Source organism: Triturus cristatus, chromosome 4_1, assembly GCF_964204655.1.
Source record: "Triturus cristatus chromosome 4_1, aTriCri1.1, whole genome shotgun sequence".
Classification (NCBI taxonomy): domain Eukaryota; kingdom Metazoa; phylum Chordata; class Amphibia; order Caudata; family Salamandridae; genus Triturus; species Triturus cristatus.
Window position 1 is genome coordinate 711,395,595 of NC_140585.1, and position 17,834 is coordinate 711,413,428.

At 47.1% G+C, this 17,834-nt stretch overlaps 1 protein-coding gene across 3 annotated transcripts in view; it reads left to right on the forward strand.

Annotated features, from left to right (window-relative positions):
- DOCK4 (dedicator of cytokinesis 4) overlaps nt 1-17,834 on the forward strand; it is a 1,768,257-nt gene that overhangs the window by 744,330 nt on the left and 1,006,093 nt on the right. For all 3 annotated transcript variants that reach the window (XM_085653188.1, XM_085653189.1, XM_085653190.1), the window contains exon 22: nt 15,309-15,479. In XM_085653188.1, coding sequence (XP_085509314.1) covers nt 15,309-15,479 — 171 coding nt within the window. The remainder of the gene's footprint in view (nt 1-15,308; nt 15,480-17,834) is intronic.

A 17,834-nucleotide genomic window follows, 5' to 3' on the forward strand; every position in this document is an offset into this window, starting at 1 on the left:
GTCTGCATTTGGTGTCTTAAGCACGACCACGACGAAAGTTGTGCTCGGACTGTTGGGTCTTGGCTCCGAAGGCCTTGCGGGAGCGGGCTAAGAAGTGCCTTGCGGCCCAGCAGTCGCACCATCCAGCGACACTCTAATGAGATCTGGTCCTGATCGAAGAAGAGGAGGTCGCGGGACTGCTTCTGGAGCCCCAAGTCCTCTTCCTCCCACTCTATGTCCTCGGGACACTCTGGGAAGAGGCACAAGAAGAAGAAAAAGAAGTCTAAGCTGACTTCATCTTCACCTCGACTGTCGTCCTCCAATGAGAGAGGTAAGGAGCACCGACGCACTAGGCAGGGTTTTATGGAGCTGGAGCCAGGGTCGACTTCGCGCCTCCCTCCTTTTCTGGGAGCCAGAGCAACACCACTCAAATTAAAGAGTTTTACAAGTCCATTATTATTATTATTATTATTATTAATTTTATAAGGCGCACAGCTACACAGAGGTTTCCCGGTGCTGCCAGACATGAACAGAGTGGAAGAGAGACTATTGATTGAATAACCACGTTTTTAAACATTTACGGAAATTCGCATAGATGATTTCGTTACGAAGTGACACTGGGAGTGAATTCCACAAAGAAGGGCCCAGGCAAGCGAAAGACCGACCGCCCATTCGCGACAGTCTGGTCCTGGGAACCAAAAATTTGGCCTGAGTGGAAGAACGAAGGAGGCGCGGTGGATGATAAGGGTATGGACTAAGGCATTCAGATACTGAGGTGCCGTGCAAGATTTGATTTTGTGCATATAGCTCAGAGCCTTGAATTTAATGTGGTTCTTTACCCTGAGCCAGTGAAGGTCACGTAGCGAGCCTGAGATGGACGCCATTCTAGGAACCTGGCAGAGTAATCTGGCAGCCGAGTTCTGCACCACCTGAAGTTTACGAATTACCTCCTTATTGGCTCCTAGATACAGGGCGTTGCCATAGTCCAGCCTAGAAGTAATAAGGGCCTGGAGCACAGTTCTTTGCGTGGGACCAGGCAGCATCCAAATAATTGTTTTGAGCTACTTTAGGATCGTGAAGCAGGTTGAGGCGACCTTAACTGCTTAATGCTACATTGAAAGCCGGTCGTCAATGATCACACCTAGATTGTGGACCTGGCGCGCAGGTTGGGGAAGTGCACCCATTTGAAGAGGCCAATGCTGGGGGCCCCAGAGATCTTTATTTTCCCCCCAAATTAGTACTTCTGTTTTTTCTCCGTTAAGTTTAAGCAAATTGGCTTGCATCCAACCTGCTATATTTTGTAGCCCCGCCTGGAGAGAAGAAGGCTTTGATGTCTCTTTAGTGGAGAGGGAGAAGATTAGCAGGGTGTCATCGGCGTAGGAAAAAAAAAGACAACCCAGCATCTTCGGCGATCGTTGCTAGAGGCCTGACATAAACATTAAATAGTAGTGGGCTGAGAATGGAACCCTGCGGTACTCCGTGAGGAGAAGCATGGATCTTAGAACTGGCTGAGGAGAGAAGACCTGGAAAGTACGATCGGCCAGAAAATCAGTGAGCCATTTGAGTGCTGCACCGACAACGCCCAGCGATTGTAAAACTTTTAGTAACACGGTATGTGATACCGTGTCGAAAGCCGCACTCAAATCAAGCAATATGAGTGCCACAATTTACCCCATATCTAGTCGGTGACGCAATGTTTCCGTGACTCCAAGAAGAGTAGTTTCCCTAGAGAAACCAGCTCTGAAACCGGACTGTGAAGAATGCAAACTTTTTTGGGAATCAACAAAAAGCGTCAGTTGCTGGTTAATATGATTTTCTAATATTTTTGAAAAAGCTGGGAGTAAAGAGATCGGGCAGAAATGAGATGGTTCCGCCGAATCAGCATTGGCTTTTTTCAGGAGTGGGAGGACCATGGCGTGTTTCCACTCAAGTGGAACAATTGCTTCCTGTAGAGATGCATTAAGCAACTCCATGATTAATTTTAGTGAAGACGGCTCAAGCTTCTGAAGTATGGGGATGGGAAGAGGATCTCTAGGAGAGCCGGATTTAAGGCTATCTAAGAGGCGTTTAAAAGAAATTGTATCCATAGGCAGCCAATTTTCAAATGTGTCGGAAGGTTCGAAGGTCTGACAATCCAGTAGAGCAGAACTGCCTGATGTTGGGGTGGGGGGGGAGTTCTTTGATTGCTGCACCACGTTGGTTGTCTCTACATTCAGTGCTGAGTAGATTTTCTCCACTTTACTGATGAAAAACTTGGCTAAATCCTCACATTGAGATTCGGTGAGCACTGGGGGAACGGGTTGGCAAGCTGCACCTGAAAGTTCTTTAACTAATTTAAAGGGTCTTGGAGCTGTTCTGTGCCGTCGTGATGGTGGTGCTCACATATTCGGCTCGGGCAGCATTACAAAGAGAGTGGTAGTCCCTTTTTGCTAATTTATATGCAAGCTTGGGTTCGGGTGCATAATCCTTCCTCCAGCGTCTTCCTAACGCTTTACATTTACTTTTCTCTATTTTTAACCTTTCGGAGAGCCACGGGGCAGGAGGTCGGTGATTGTTCACTTTTTTAATAGAGGATGGGAGGCATACATCAATGGATGTTAGAATCCAAGTATAGATGGTGTCCAAATCTGTCAGACCAACTGAAGTAATGGCGGGGATGTTATTTGAAAGGAGCTTGTTAAAAATGTCTGTCTAATTTCTTCCAGTTTCTAGATGTAGACTTGATGCCCAAAGTTGGTGTGTTTGCACTCGGCAGATCCTGCCTAACCCCGAAACCGACCAAAAAATAATCTGACCAGAGTACTGGGAGAGCTGCATGGCAAGAAATATTAGATACATTTGAAAAAATAGGGTCCAAGAAATGACCCGCCACATGGGTGGCACCTGAATTACAAAGTAGAATATTCATTGCTGCCAGATCAGCAATCAGTGAAGTGCTCGTCGTACATGTTGGGTCATCAAAATGAATATTCATGTTTCCCAAAATCTGCAAGACCATGCCACTCAAGTGGGAGGGAGAATCTATCATCATCTCCCCCACGGGAGGTCCATAGCATCAGACAAGTGGGTCTTGCAGATCATTCAGGAGAACTATTCTCTGCCTTTCCTTTCTTTTCCTCCTCCTATTCTGCCAATACAAGAACAGCTGGCGGAGGATCATTTAAAATTGCTCAAAGAGAAAGTTATAGCTCTCCTGGCCAAGGGGGCTATAGAGAGGGTCTCGCCTTCAGAAGTAGGCAGTGGCTGTTAGTCCCGCTACTTTCTGATTCCGAAGAAGAACAAAGGGTTATGGCTCATTATAGGTATTCGGACCGTCAATCTCTTCCTCAAGAAGGAGGAGTTCAAGATGCTTACTTTAGCTCAGGACTTGTCTGCCCTCGACCAAGAAGACTGAATGGTAGTGTTGGACCTACAGGATGTGCATTTTCACATCCCTATCCTGCCGGGCCACAGGCGTTACCTGCAGTTCAAGGTAGGCCACAAGCACTTTCAGTTTACCTTGCTCCCATTCGGCCTTACCAGTGCCCCTAGGGTGTTCACCAAGGGGATGGCTGTAATTGCAGCTCATGTGCGCAGGTTAGGGGTTTCAGTGTTCCCCTAACTCGATGACTGGCTGTTGAAGGCATCCTCGCCCCATGCTGTCGTTTCCCACCTTCAGACTATGGCAAACCTCCTGCATTTGTTAGGGTTCTCTATAAACATGCCGAAGTCACCGTTGACTCCTTCTCAGACGCTCCTTTTCATCAGAGCTGTTTTGGACACAGTGTAGTTTCGGGCTTATCCTCCCGAGCATCGAGTCCTAGGATATTCAGGTTATGATTTCGATGTTTTAGCCCCTTTCCTGGATTTTGGTGAGACCTGTTGGTAAAGCATGCCAGGTGGCGTATGCAGGCTTCGAAGTGGAACCTGAAGTTCCAGTGGACATAGCCTCTGAGAAATCTCACCGACGTAGTCCAGATCTCGGAGGGAACTGCGAGAGATCTGCAGTGGGGGTCGATGAACCGCGATTGGGTCGAGAGCAGACCCCTCTCCCTTCCCCAACCAGATCACACAGTGGTGACAGATGCATCACTCTTGGGATGGAGTGGCCATCTGGGAGAGGTGGAGATCAGAGGACACTGGTCTCCGGCGGACTCGGGGCACCACATCAGTTTGTTGGAGCCTCGCACGATTGGGTTGGCATTGAAAGCATTTCTTCCCTCTGTCAAGGGGAAATTAGTGCTGGTGTTCACCATGTGGTACTACAACAAGCAGGGTGCGGAGGGGTAGTGGACCCTTTGTCAAAAGGTCCTGCGTCTCTGGACATAGCTGGAACAGGAGAGCATAACCCTGGCGGTCCAACACCTGGCAGGTTCTCTGAATGCCAGGGTGGACGAACTCAACTGTCGATGCCTAGCGGATCACGAATGGCGTCTCTAGTCGAAGGTTACGCAGGGTCTCTTTCAGCAGTGAGGAGAACCTCAGTTAGATCTGTTCGCCTCCGAAGAGAATGCGTAATATCATCAGTTGCGCATTGTGCACTGGAGTTTCCAAGTTGGCTATCGCAAGGCGATGCTTTTCGTTGTGAGTGGAGCTCAGGCTTGTTGTACGCCTTTCCGCCCATTCACTTCTGCCCAGAGTTCTGAAGAAGATCAAGAATGACCAGACCCAAGTCATCCTTATGGCTCTGGGCTGGGCAAGGAGAGTCTGGTATCCAGAGCTTCTGAAAATGAGCATCGATCCTCCGATCAGGCTGCCCCTTTGGGAGGATCTTCTGTTGCAGCAACAGGGGAGGGTCCTCCACCCGAACCTGTCAACTTTCCGTCTCCATGCGTGGAGATTGAGCGGCGTCAGTTGATGGCATTTGACCTTCCTTCCCAAGTATACAACTTTATTTTGGCAGCCAGACGTCCCTCCGCTAAGACGATATATGCCTGCTGTTGGAAGGCGTTCCCCGGGGAAGCTGCGGAATGCGTTCCCGACCACCCGGAGGCCCACCTTACCCAGAGTTAGGCCGAGCAAGAGCAGGGAGGCCCTTCCTGGAAGGGTCTCGTACCTAGGATCGCACACGCCGCGCTTACTCTCTCTTCGGATAGAGGGACACCACACAGTAATTTGTTATAAGACAATGTTTTTATCGGTAGTTGTCAGGGATCTTTATGATCCGGCAGGCAGGTGCAGAATTAATGCCACAAGCGGCAGCGATCTCGTGAGGAGGGAAAGGGTAGCGGGACAGTCTTTGAGTCAGTGTCTCTGCGAGGTATCCGGCGCACAGCTCTCAATCCTCGAGCTGAGGGGATGTTGCTTCTCTCGGCAATCTCTGCCGATTCTCTTGGAGGAGCGGGCCGCGAGTCACTCAGCAGGCACCGGAGGGTCGTAGTTCAGGGAGCCACGACGGCGTCAGCAGGGCTCAGATGGTTCAGACTTCGGGGAGCCGCGACGGCGTCAGCAGGGCTCAGATGGTTCAGAGTTCGGGGAGCCGCGACGGCGTCAGCAGGGCTCAGATGGTTCAGAGTTCGGGGAGCCACGACGGCGTCAGCAGGGCTCAGATGGTTTAGAGTTCGGGGAGCCGCGACGGCGTCAGCAGGGCTCAGATGGTTCAGAGTTCGGGTAGCGTTCTTTTGTTCGGTGAGCGATCGAGCCGCGACCAGGTCAGCAGGCTCTCGTCAGTCCAGGTCTTCTCTGCTCCCGTCCTCTCCGCACCCCTTGTTATACTCCCTCTCCTCTTTGAAGTCCGGAGTCCTCGCGGAGAGGGGTCTGGTGCCTGGGGGGCGGTGTGTCGGGGATTCCTGTCGCTCGGCCCTTTGATCTGTTCAGGTGGGTCTGGGAGGGACTCCAGACACCCAGCAGGCGAGGCGCCCGCTCACCGGGGGCCTGGTGGTCGATCGAAACCTCCCTCGGGGGAGAGACCAGAGGTGTGACAGGGTCGGCGCCTCTCGGTCTGGTTTGGGGGGGGGGGGGGTTTCGTTCTCCCTTGCCCGGGCATGCGTGTTGGTGCTCTGGTCGGCCCTCGGGATGTTGGCCCACGGAAGCCGGAAGGCCGTGTCTACGAGGTTCGGCGTGGTTGTATGGTTACTTGCTGGTCGGGAGGGCCCACGCCACGAGGCCGGTCTCACACCTGCGTTGGCAAATGTTTGTATCGTATTGTACAGAAAGGTCTATTGTCCCTTTTTTTTGCTTCTCTTTCTACTGTTCGTCTTTTAATTTTTACCCCTGCCCAGCAGGCCTCTGCTTTGGGTACTCTTGAGGGCTATCTTTCTGCTCTATCCAATCTTTTGCCGCCTACCAGATCAACCCTCTCTCTTTAAGTCTCCAATTGTAAATGGGTTCTTGAAAGGGCTGGGTCACTTGTTTTCACCCACACCCTTTGTCAAGCCACAGTGGGACCTTAATTTAGTTCTCACTTTTCTTATGTGTGCTCCCTTACAGCCTTGAAACATCTGTCCCCTCCAGCTACTTACCATTAAGACAGCCTTTCTGGGAATGTATGACGTTACTATGCCATACATTACCACACAGTAGCGTGCAACACGGACGTTACATCGTCCATGTTGTTACCATGCATGGCTTTACATCGCAAGTCGTTTCTACGACTTGCACTGGATGGCGCGCTGGACTTAGGAACAGTATAAATTACTATTCCTACTCCAGTTAGCGCAACAGCAGGGAATGTGTTGGATTTAAAATCCAACACATTCCCTGGTGTTGCGCGCCATCTAGCGCAAGTCGTAGAAACGACTTGCGATGTAATGCCATGCGTGGTAACAACGCGAACGATGTAACGTCCGTGTTGTAACCTACCAGTGTGGTATTGACAGCGTTGTAAACGCTGTTTCTCCCTTTCAGGTGGCGATAACATCTGCGCAGAGGGTGAGTGACTTGCAGGCCGCCCTACATGATGACTTTTGCATACAAAGTGGTGCTTCGCACTCGTGCTTCATTTCTTCCAAAGGGGGTGACCCCATTTCATCTGGGTCAATCTATCACGCTGCCCAACTTTTTTGCTCCCCCCATCCCTCTAAAGAAGAGGAGCGTCTCCATCATCTGGACCTAAAAAGAGCGTTGTCTTTCTACCTTGACCCCACACAAGAGTTCCGGTTCGACGACTAACTCTTTGTGGGCTATGTGGGAGCTAAGAAAGGTCGGACAGTGCAGAAAAGAACCATTTCTCGCGGGATTGTTCTCTGCTGTGCTTTGGCTTAGAAGCAGTCAAACCTTACTGACATCCATGCGCCTGGGTGACAGCTATATAGTTGACCGCAACGTCATAACCGACACCAACGACGTCACCCAGAGCCGAATGGAGCCATTTGACGGCACGCGCAAAGGGTACAGCTTATGCAAATGTTTCTGGATCCATCCTGACGCCTCAGAAATTCTAAGTTAAGGAATCTGCAGCTAGATATTGTTTCTACCAGATAATGAGAATACAAAACATTTGCTCCCACCTTAGTTTTCAGATTCTTGCCTTCATCTTGACTTGCAAAATGACAGTAGATTTGATACCTCTCTATATCTGCCTGTGTTTCACCCTTGGACCCCCCTGCAGAAGAAAGTGCCTCTTTTTGCGGTAGTGATATGGAGGGCTGTGGAATTGCAACTACCACTGAGATGCTAAGCATAACCTCCTGACAGACATTTTGCATCCTGGCCCTGCTCCCTCTGATCTCTTGATATGATTCAACAAATCCCTAACTGATCCTATTCTGGCAGCTTGGTCTCAGATTTACCAGATCCCAGCAGTTAAGTGCCCCATAGTCAGATGTCACAGATCAGGACTAAGTGATCTAGTGTTTTTAACATAACATCCTGCTCCAGAGTAATTTAACAGTTTGTGTGGACCACCTCCGGACAACGGAAAAGTTATTAACTTGATTAGGGTTGACTATCAATGAACCGGAATACACTTTGCAAGAACCACCTGTCTCAGCACCTTCATATGCTTACATTGAGGAGTGGAAACTGACTGCATTTGATCAACTAACTGAAGTTGTGGTTGTCATCCTTGGTGCGAGGCACCCTGCCACAAAATCAGTTTATGCTGGGTACTGAGACAGATTTGTGGCATAGAGTGACTTTTACAAGTAAAGCTATCAGATGTCTTTTAGTTTGTTTTAGCTATAGTCAATCCGTGTCTTGTAGTGGACTATATTTGAAGGTTATTTGTCAGTCCTTTCATCCTTTCTCTGTTTGCTAGACCAACCATCCTTGTTTAAATCACCTGTTATGATGAAATGTATTAATGTTTCCTCCCAAAACATTTGTGGTGCTAGTCCTGGCATTTCTCATGTTTTCATCCTTTGAGCTGATGCACAGCCACTCGCTATCACGATCCCTCCTCTTCCTCATTGCGATTACGTCAATTTGTTGAGTGAGTGAACTTCCAGCATTTTTATTGCTGACGCCCTACAACTCCTTTCTTCCTGGACAAGATGATCCTGAGGACTCGAGTGATATTCTTATCAAAAGTTGTGACTCCCTTTCACGTTAGACAATCCATCACTCTGTCAGAATTCTTAACTCCTCTGCACCCTTCAGTAGAGTAAGATAGGCAGCATTGGCTGGATCCCAAAAGGACTTTAAGCTTTTACATTGATTGTTATTTGGACCTATGAGTAAACAATCACCTTTTTGTGGGGTTCTTCAGAGCAAGGAAAGGGAGGGCTGTGCAGAAGAGGACCCTGTCGAAGTGGATAGTCCAATACATTATGATCTGCAATGCTCTGGCCAAAAAGCAGCCTCCAGAAGTCCTGAGAGTCCAGTGCATCAGAGCTAAGGCTGCTTTTAATGTATCGGCACAAGCAGTACCTGTTTTTGATGTCTGCCAAGCTGCAACATGAGTGTCAGAGCAGACATTCATGAACCATAAGTGCCTTTACAGCCAGGCCAGTAGGAAGTGTATTTTGCTTGTCCGGTCTTGAAAGAACTCTTGGTCTGAGACCACTTCACAGACGCATTTATTCTAAGGTAAGGAATCTGCGTCTATAAGTATCCGGCAGAAGTACAAGTACTTACTTTTGTTAACATTGTTTCTGGTGGATGCTCTATCTAATTTCAGTTCCTTAGCCCCCACCCCCCCCCCCCGTCTTCCAATTCTGTGAAGTGGCCTTTTTAACATCTAAAAAGGTCCTATGTTTGTATTCAGCATAGTGGTACAAACAACTGTTCGCACTTCATGTCTGAGTTGAGGATACAAAACAGGAAAAGACAAGAAACTGACATCAGTACACAGGGTTGGATCTTGGATGTGGCTCCTCTCCGTCCCTTTGGGGGCAGTGTGCAGTCATCACGGAGTCCATGGCTCACGGGATCAGTGCTATCGAGACATTTTTCTGGATCCAGTCTAGTGCCTGGTGAATATATGGTAAAGGTTTGCTATGGTAGAATGAGCATTACCAGAGGTATGTAACTTGTTCTCATTGCTTTCACTTCAGCGCATCATGTCAGTGAGCTGCAGACTTTGTCATTTCAACCTCTGTATAATTCCTTTTTCTGACAAGCATGTCTCGTGCATCCTTTCTTCTGCAAGCCGTGTCAGCTTTCCATCTGGGGAAGTTCACCACTCTGTCTGTGTTCGTTTCTGTCCCCAAATCCATGTAAGGGGGTCAAGATCCCTACTGGTTATACCAACAACATGCTTAAAGGAAGGGGGTCCTGAAAAAGGGCTTTATGTCAATGACTCGTTCTTTTGCATCAAGATGTGCTATTCTTGGCCAAACAGAACTCTCATGAGAGTATTGGAGCTCCTTGCACTAGGAAGGAAGCCTTGACTACTACTCGGGCACTAGGCATTCCAGTTTTGTACATTTGCCAGGCAGCCATGATGACATCTGTCACTAATTTTGCCAGGCATTCCTGCATCACTTCACAAGTCTGCAGGCAAGACTTCTTGATGTAACCATCCACCGTGTAGGCCAGCGATCTTAGAAGGGGCATTGCTTTGGTATTGGTTTACGAAATAAGAAATCTGAAGTCAGAAGTATTCATCACTCCATTAAATTGTTTCACTCTGAAATAATGACTAAACTGATGTAAATGCACAGGGATGTCATCATGTCCAGAGTTTTAAATACTCTGGTGCCTGGGGAGATTCACAAGAGGAGGGACCTGCTGTCAGTTTGAGTTTTTGCCCCCGACCCTACTCATGCCACTCATTACAAGGTGTAAAAAGGGCTACGAACTCAAAGCATGCATATCATATAAGGGCAGCAAGTTCAATATACTCACTGTTGGCGATCAAATCACCATTGTCTTCCTCTCTGTAGTGAATAATTAAGCAACAACTCTCCCTGCACTTGATAGGCTGTCCCTTCTCTACTTGGCGTTTGCCTCCATTTTATAGCTCTACTTTCTTGGCAGCCTCATCATTTGTTTCCCAGGAAGAGGGCCTGTCCTAGTTGCCACTTGCAAACAGATAAGGGCACAATATAGAACCTGATTTGGTTTTCCAAGGGACTCTGTAGAGCAGTGTGTCCTTTGCTCTCTTGCCACACCTCCACTTTTTCAAGGTAAACAAAGCATTAAGGGAAACTTTGGCATGCTGGTCTGGGTGAGTATAAGACTGTGTGGCTTTCCTGAGAAGGGCAGAATATCTGGCTCAGCATGTAGGGTCTGATTAAGAGTTTGGCAGCCCTCTGCACCAAACTCTTGGTCCACTTGCCGTTTTATTGCTGGGCGTACCAACAGGATGTTGACAGCGCCTACTCTAGCTCTGTCGCTGCCATACTCCTTTGCCGGCCTAACGCAGTACAGGCCATTAAAGGTAAGCCATTCGATCATCTTCTCAATTTTAGTGTGTGGTCGGTTGACATTTGTTTTGTTGTTTGTCACTGCCAAATATATCCTGGTGGTGAAGGGCAGTTAAAAAAAAAAAGAAAAACACACCATGTGAAACCAGCATTGGCATAGCCAACAAATCTCGCCTTAGGGACCGTAGGAAGTGTTTAGCCAGCGATACTGGCATTGCCAATGTTTTGAAGCTAAAAGTGAAACTACAGGCAGAGAAAAGGAGGTAGAAACCAGGGGTAAAAGGCTGAAGCAAGACAGTGAGAGTTCAGGAAGAGCACAGAGTGGGCAGCAGAGGAAAAGGAAGTAGAAATCAGCAAAGAAGGGACTTAGGCAAGACAGTGAGAGTTAAGGAAGAGCGCTGAGTGTGCAGCAGAGGAAAGGGAGGTAGACATCAGGTAACAAGGGCTGAGGCAAGACAGCGAGAGTTAAGGGAGAGCACAGAGTGGGCAGCAGAGGACAGAAGGTAGAACTCAGGGAAGAAGGGCTAAGGCAAGACAGTGAGAGTTGAGGAAGAGCACAGAGTAGGCAGCAGAGTAAAAGGAGGTAGAAATCAGGGAAGGGCTGAGGCAAGACAGTGGGAGTTAAGGAAGAGCACTGAGTGGGCAGTTGAGGAAAAGAGGTGGAAATCAGGGAAAAAGGGATGAGGCAAGACCGAGTTCAGGAAGAGCACTGAGTGGCCAGTAGAGGAAAGGAGGTGAAAATCAGGGAAGAAGGGCTGAGGCAAGACTGAGTTCAAGAAGAGCACTGAGTGATCAGTAGAGGAAAGGAGGTTGACCTCAGGGAAGACGGGCTGAGGCAAGACAGTGAGAGTTCAGGAAGAGCACTGAGTAGGCAGCAGAGCAAAAGGAGGTAGAAATCAGGGAAGAAGGGCTGAGGCAAGACAGAGAGAGTTAAGGAATAGCACAGAGTGGGCAGTAAAGGAAAGAAGGTAGAACGCAGGAAAGAAGGGCTGAGGCAAGACAGTGAGAGTTCAGGAAGAGCACTGAGTGGGCAGCAGAGTAAAAGGAGGTAGAAATCAGGGAAGAAGGGCTGAGGCAAGACAGTGAGAGTTAAGGAATAGCACAGAGTGGGCAGTAAAGGAAAGAAGGTAGAACGCAGGGAAGAAGGGCTGAGGCAAGACAGTGAGAGTTCAGGAAGAGTACTGAGTGGGAAGCAGAGTAAAGGGAGGTAGAAATCAGGGAAGAAGGAATGAGACGAGAGTTAAGGAACAGCACTGAGAGGGCTGCAGAGGAAAGAAGCTAGTAGGAAGGGCTGAGACAAAATAACAAGAGGAAGGAGGCATGACGAAAATAAGTCATTTACCTCTATGCCCACAGCTGCCAATTCCACTGGGGAAAGTGGCAGGTGACGGCTAGCTTGTTAACCAAAGGGCCCAGCTAATGCGAGGGCTCATGGTTGGAAGAGATGCCCTCTTAGTATTGCTAAAGTCTTTATCACTGGACTTGTGTAGCCCAGTGGGTTCTAAGCTGGATGGCGCTCAGAACCTTCACCCCATAGATTGCTAACTAGCTATTCCCATGAGGTTTACCAGGTCTTTTCTCCAGGTGGCAAAACAATCAGTGGGTACTGAATAGGCCTCCTGGCACTCCTCACGTACAGAAGGTGGATAGGTTAACAGCATCCTGCACTTACCAGGGATATAAGTGAAAAGTTTATGGGACTGAGAGCCCACTTCAGATGTGCCCACAGTCTTCAAAGATCTGGAGTCCATTGGGTGAAGAGATACCATGTAGGAAAGAGCATGCAACATGGAGACAAAATGGCACACACTGTTTACAATGCAATGAGAGGCTGCCATCACAATTGCCACTGATGTCTGGAGCAAAATAGGGACGAGACTTGTGGATGCATGGGTGAGGAAGGAAGCAGAAACCCGCCTGTTCCACCTGATTTGTTGTGCAGCCCCAAAAAAGGATATTTACGGGCCCTGGCATGATAATAGAGGGGTTTAAGCACTGCAATGTGCGTTTTGCCGAAATTGGCCCATGTGGTGCTTGTGTACAGTACTGTACCCTGCTTTAACAGGTGCGTTCTTGTGAAATGCTACTGTTACACGTGGTATGCCACTCTGCTGATGTGTACAAATGTTTTATGCCACCTATTCCTAACGGATGCATGTCGTCAGTGCCCACCCTAGGGGCTGCCAACAACACAGTAGTTTCCTCAGGTCTGCTTCCCCTTTCCTGAATGGCAGCTCATTTTCCAGGCATCATTCACATTGGATTGTGTCTTGAGCTATAAGACTCTAGAGGCGCAAGGGCAGAAACCCGGGTGTAGCTATCAATAGATCGCTATCAATAGATCTGCAGTGCAGTGGCACCGAGGTCCAAGGGTACAATGAGGACCCATTCTCCATGTTTACATTAGGGCCCAAGGAAGGTTTGCCATGTCACAGGGCACATACCTCTGAAGACCTAGCCTCAAGTCTGGCTTTGCAAGGGACACATCAAGGCCAGAGATGCTGCTGCACTATGTGGAGAGTTCCCCTTTAGAGTAGTGCTTTATTGTCATAGTGGAAGGTTCTTGTATGCAGGAGTGGAAGGTGAAAAAGGTAGAACAACTAATACCCTTTAATGGAAGGCTGGTCTGCCGAAGATGCAGCATAGAAGCAGCGCCATCCGTCACAGGCTCAAGATGGACAAAATGAGCAGCATTATGTCAGCCTCCATCACAGGATGAAGATGGAGAAACTAGGTGTGTTCAAAGCGAGCAGCTGGCAACATCTGCATAGCGTGTAAGGCTGGTGAGTGCATGCAAGGAGGTGGGAGAGTACTTTGGTGGATGTCGTGTTATAGGATGCAAGGTTAGGGTGTAAAGGGGCTAGTGGATTGGAATGAAAGCGGGAGGGCTGGTTAAGTGCGAATACAGGTTGTGGCTTGAGGGAGATGCGTTGTTGAAATATGTGCAGTGTGCAGAAGAAGGCCTGCATAATGTGTGTGAGGGAAGGACTGCCAGCTATGTTCAGGAGGTTAGTGGGCAGTGGCTGGTGATGCATGTGTGGAGGGTGAAGCTTAGCAGTGTGGATGTAATAGAGGGGGTGGGCTATGCCGTGGGTGAAGGGCTGGCTGTGGGTAGAGGAGGGGCAGTTTATGTATGTGTGGTGAGGAGATGGGTGTGTTCTGTGAGGAGGTAAGTGAAATGCAGACAGTGTGCAGTTTCCATGTGAGGAGAATGCATGTCGTTTCACAGAAAGGGAGAGAGGGCGAGAAAAGACAAGGAGTCACGCAGTAGTAGTGAGATGGGCCTAGAGGAGTAACTCTGGGAAACTGTGAGTTTTGAGAAGGTAAAAACCCTTTCCCCCTAAAGCCCCTATTGAAGCGTGCAGCCAGTGTGTGCTGGTGCACATTTCCACTGTCCATCCTAAGCAACAGCTCCTGTACGTCACCCTCAGGATCGCCACCCCTATACCAACATGGCTCTAGCACTGACCCCTTAACGCGAACGTGTACATCATGCATGATTCAGATAACATATTTCTAACCAAAGGGGTGGTTACCAGAACTCGCGTATCATGCTTTACTGAAATACTCGAACAGAAGTAACATTTGGGGTAAGATGCAGAGGAATACCTGCATTTAATGACGTCCTGCCAGCAAACCTTGAGGTTGTTTATTTTCTCTGTCCCAATGCCTCGCGCGGCAGCAGGGGGAGGGGAGAGAGGATGGGGCCCGCACGATTCACTTGCGGGAGCGAGTGAATCACCAGACGTGTACGCGTTGCCATTTAAGGCAATGGAACGCGTGCACGTTTTTGGCTGAAAAGCCGAAGCGATTGCTAAAGGTCTTTTGCCTATGCAGCGCATGTGCGCTGTATAGGCGAGACCTAAAAACTATCATGGTGTGGCGGCCATTAGTTGTACATTTTTTATAAAAAATGAAACATGTATAACTTTCAAAAGTTTGGTGCAAGAGTCTGTACACTATGAAGGACGTACAACAAACATTTCATACAAATTCTCCACCACCCTAACTGGCTTTATTCCGTCTACCAAATTCTACATCGTGCCCATACTTTCTTTACAATCATATGCTAAATATTGCTAAAAGAATGTTTTTTTTCTGGGGTACCTTAATACACTATATATTACACATTTGTAATAACGAGAGGCTTAAAATATGCAGTCCACATTTTTGCAGAACTTAGCTTGGCAATAGTTTCTCTTTTGTTAACATTACATAATGCATACATTACATACCAGTAGATTACCCCTCGATGATTTTCGCTTGTCACAGCATCTTTAATCACAGACAACTTTGTGAGTGATACCGCCATTAAAGTTGTTTCTGATTTTTTTTCGGCAATACACTATTAAATGTTTTGTATGCCAGAGAAAGGCCACACATATATAATTTCCCTACTTTATATACTGCAGCTCCATTTTAACTTTGTACAATGTATTGCAACTCTGTATTCACTTAACCCGATAATAACAAAGGTGTGATGTGAAATTCGCCAAGTTTGTCTTCTGTGCTCGAGAATAGTTAAGACATCTCAACTTTTTGTATTTTTTTCTTCAAATTGTGATTATAATAACTTTGAGCAAACCTTTGTTCGTGTTTTAGGCTCAAGAATATATTTTTAAGTATATAGTACAATCTCGGAAGTTGTATTCAATTGCTACTGGTGGACAGAATGAGGATGAATTTCGCTGCTGTGTCCAGGAGCTCTTAATGTCAGTTCGGTTCTTCCTCTCACAAGAGAGTAAAGGTGCCGGTGCTTTGTCACAATCACAAGTAAGTTTGATGAGTACATTTGTTAAGTTAACTGTGTGCATTTACTTGTTTACCTAACGATGTAGTGTGTGGTTTTTATTGTGAACATATATTTAGGGCACAAGTCCTAGCTTAGTCTATATGTGCTAGGATTGATTCTTTTTTTTCCCCTGTACTTCAATCAATCAAAGATTTCTAGAACTAAGAGTGTCCCTTGAAGTGTATACATTGAGACTAAGGGCCAGATGTACGACCATTGATGTCTGTGACTCGCAAGTTGCATTAAGTTGCGAGTCGCAATTTGCGAGTCGCAAACATCAATGTACAACAGTGTCAGAGACGCTGTTTGCTATTTCCAATGGGGTCGCAAATTGCATGCCTCATGCATATAAATGAGACTGTTGCAATTTGCGACCCCATTGGGAATGGCTGGCACTCCCAGGGATGGTGTCCTACCGGGCTCAGCAGACCACCATGTCTGGGACAGTTTTGTCAATAAAGCAGTTTAAAAAAAAAATGCAGCCCGTTTTCCTTAAAGGAAAACTGGATGCATTTTAAAAAAAAGACGAAATGAAACGTTTTTGTTTAATTTTTTAAGGGCAGGTAGTGGTCCCTGGGACCACTGCCTGCTCTTAAAAAATGTTTGCACACCCATTCACAAAGGGTGCGAATGGTTTACCACCCTCTTTAAGAGGGTGGTAAACTGCGAGTGTTTTGCGACCGCAAATGCGGTCGCATAACATTCTTACATAGGGCTCAAAGTCGCTATTAGGAAGGGACGCCCTTGGAACGCCCCTTCCTAATATTGAGTCGCTAACCCTATTTTGCGCGTCGCTATTGCATTAGTGACTCGCAAAATAGGGTTGGTACATTGCGCTACCGTTTTTTGCCCCTCTGTGACTGCAAAAAATGGGTCGTACACCTTTTTCTTTTGTATTAATATTTTATTTATGCATTTTCAAATAGAAAACATGGACATCCATAAATTCATTAGCAGTTGCTGGGCACACAAAATACAGGTATTATTTGCAGCACATTACAATGATTTCAAACCGAATTACAATTGAGACCGGCATTAGCATGACACCAATAAGTCTTAAAAAGGAAAAAAGCAATGCAGAACAATACAGTATTAATCATGGCCATCAAATATCATTTACTGTTGGCAAATGAGAAGTAAGAGGACTGCATATATCACAGGGTTTCGAGGCTCTAGGTAGTTCTTCAGCATAGCAGGTGAATTATTCTTGGCAGTATGCCATGTCTTACAACCAATGTCTAGTTGTCGGCGCAAGTCTATCTTCCCAGCATATTGAGACTCTACATTTGGCAAGTAAGAGTGCTACTGCCACTAATCTCCTAATAGAGGCTTTAATATCGGTAACATTTCCCAGCAGACATAATTGGGGAGTACATGCAATGGGTGACCCACCATCAGTTGCAGAATGCGTGTGACCTGCCCCCAAAATGAATGTACTTTTGGACAGGCCCACTCTAAATGGTGAAAGTCAGCATCAGGGGTACCACACCTCTTACAATTGGCAACCTCACGTAGACCATATTTATACAACTGAGCAGGGGTATATATATTTGATGTAAATAATTAAAATGTACCAATCGAAGATTGCCGTTTGCTGTTAGTTGCCCTGTTAGTCTACAGCAGGTGCTCCAGTTTTCATCTGAGAGCGGTTCGGAAATAATTGCATTCCCCCTGTCTAATGAATTCACCCCCACATCAGCCCCTTCCTTCTGTGAAGCACAATATAATCGTGTGACTAGTTTAGCGTGTGTCGGGGTGGTGTAGAGGAGCTGCAGGGCCTCTAAAGTTGGTGGTTCTGCAGGAAACTGTGTGTATAGCTCACGCATAGCTGATCGCAATCTTGTGTACACAAACGTTCTCATTGCAGCATTCTTCCTATCTCCAAAAAACGATCGTACATCTGGCCCAAAATTGTTGGGATAACCCATAAACAGAACATTACTTTTACACATTCCGTCTTCGAAGTATTAACCATTTCTATGTATGTGGGGAATGATAGGAAACTTTAGGATGAGTTAATACAGTTAAGAAAACAGCGGCCTCGTGTACTATCTCCGTTCACAAACTAGAAATGTGCAAATTGCACAAAGACCGGTTTGCAAACTGGTATGTAATATGTGATGTGACCCATGTATAAAGAGATCGCATTGCACAATATCCATTCGGTGGAACGCGAAACACATCTTCCTTATGAATATTAATTATGTAAATCGTATTTTTATTCTTACCTGTTGTGAATGGGTTTGGATGCAGGAATGGTAGCCTGCAAATGCCAGAAGGTCATTTCTGTGTTTGCTTTCCCAAAGGGGAAACATTTATTTCAAAAGTAGCCCATT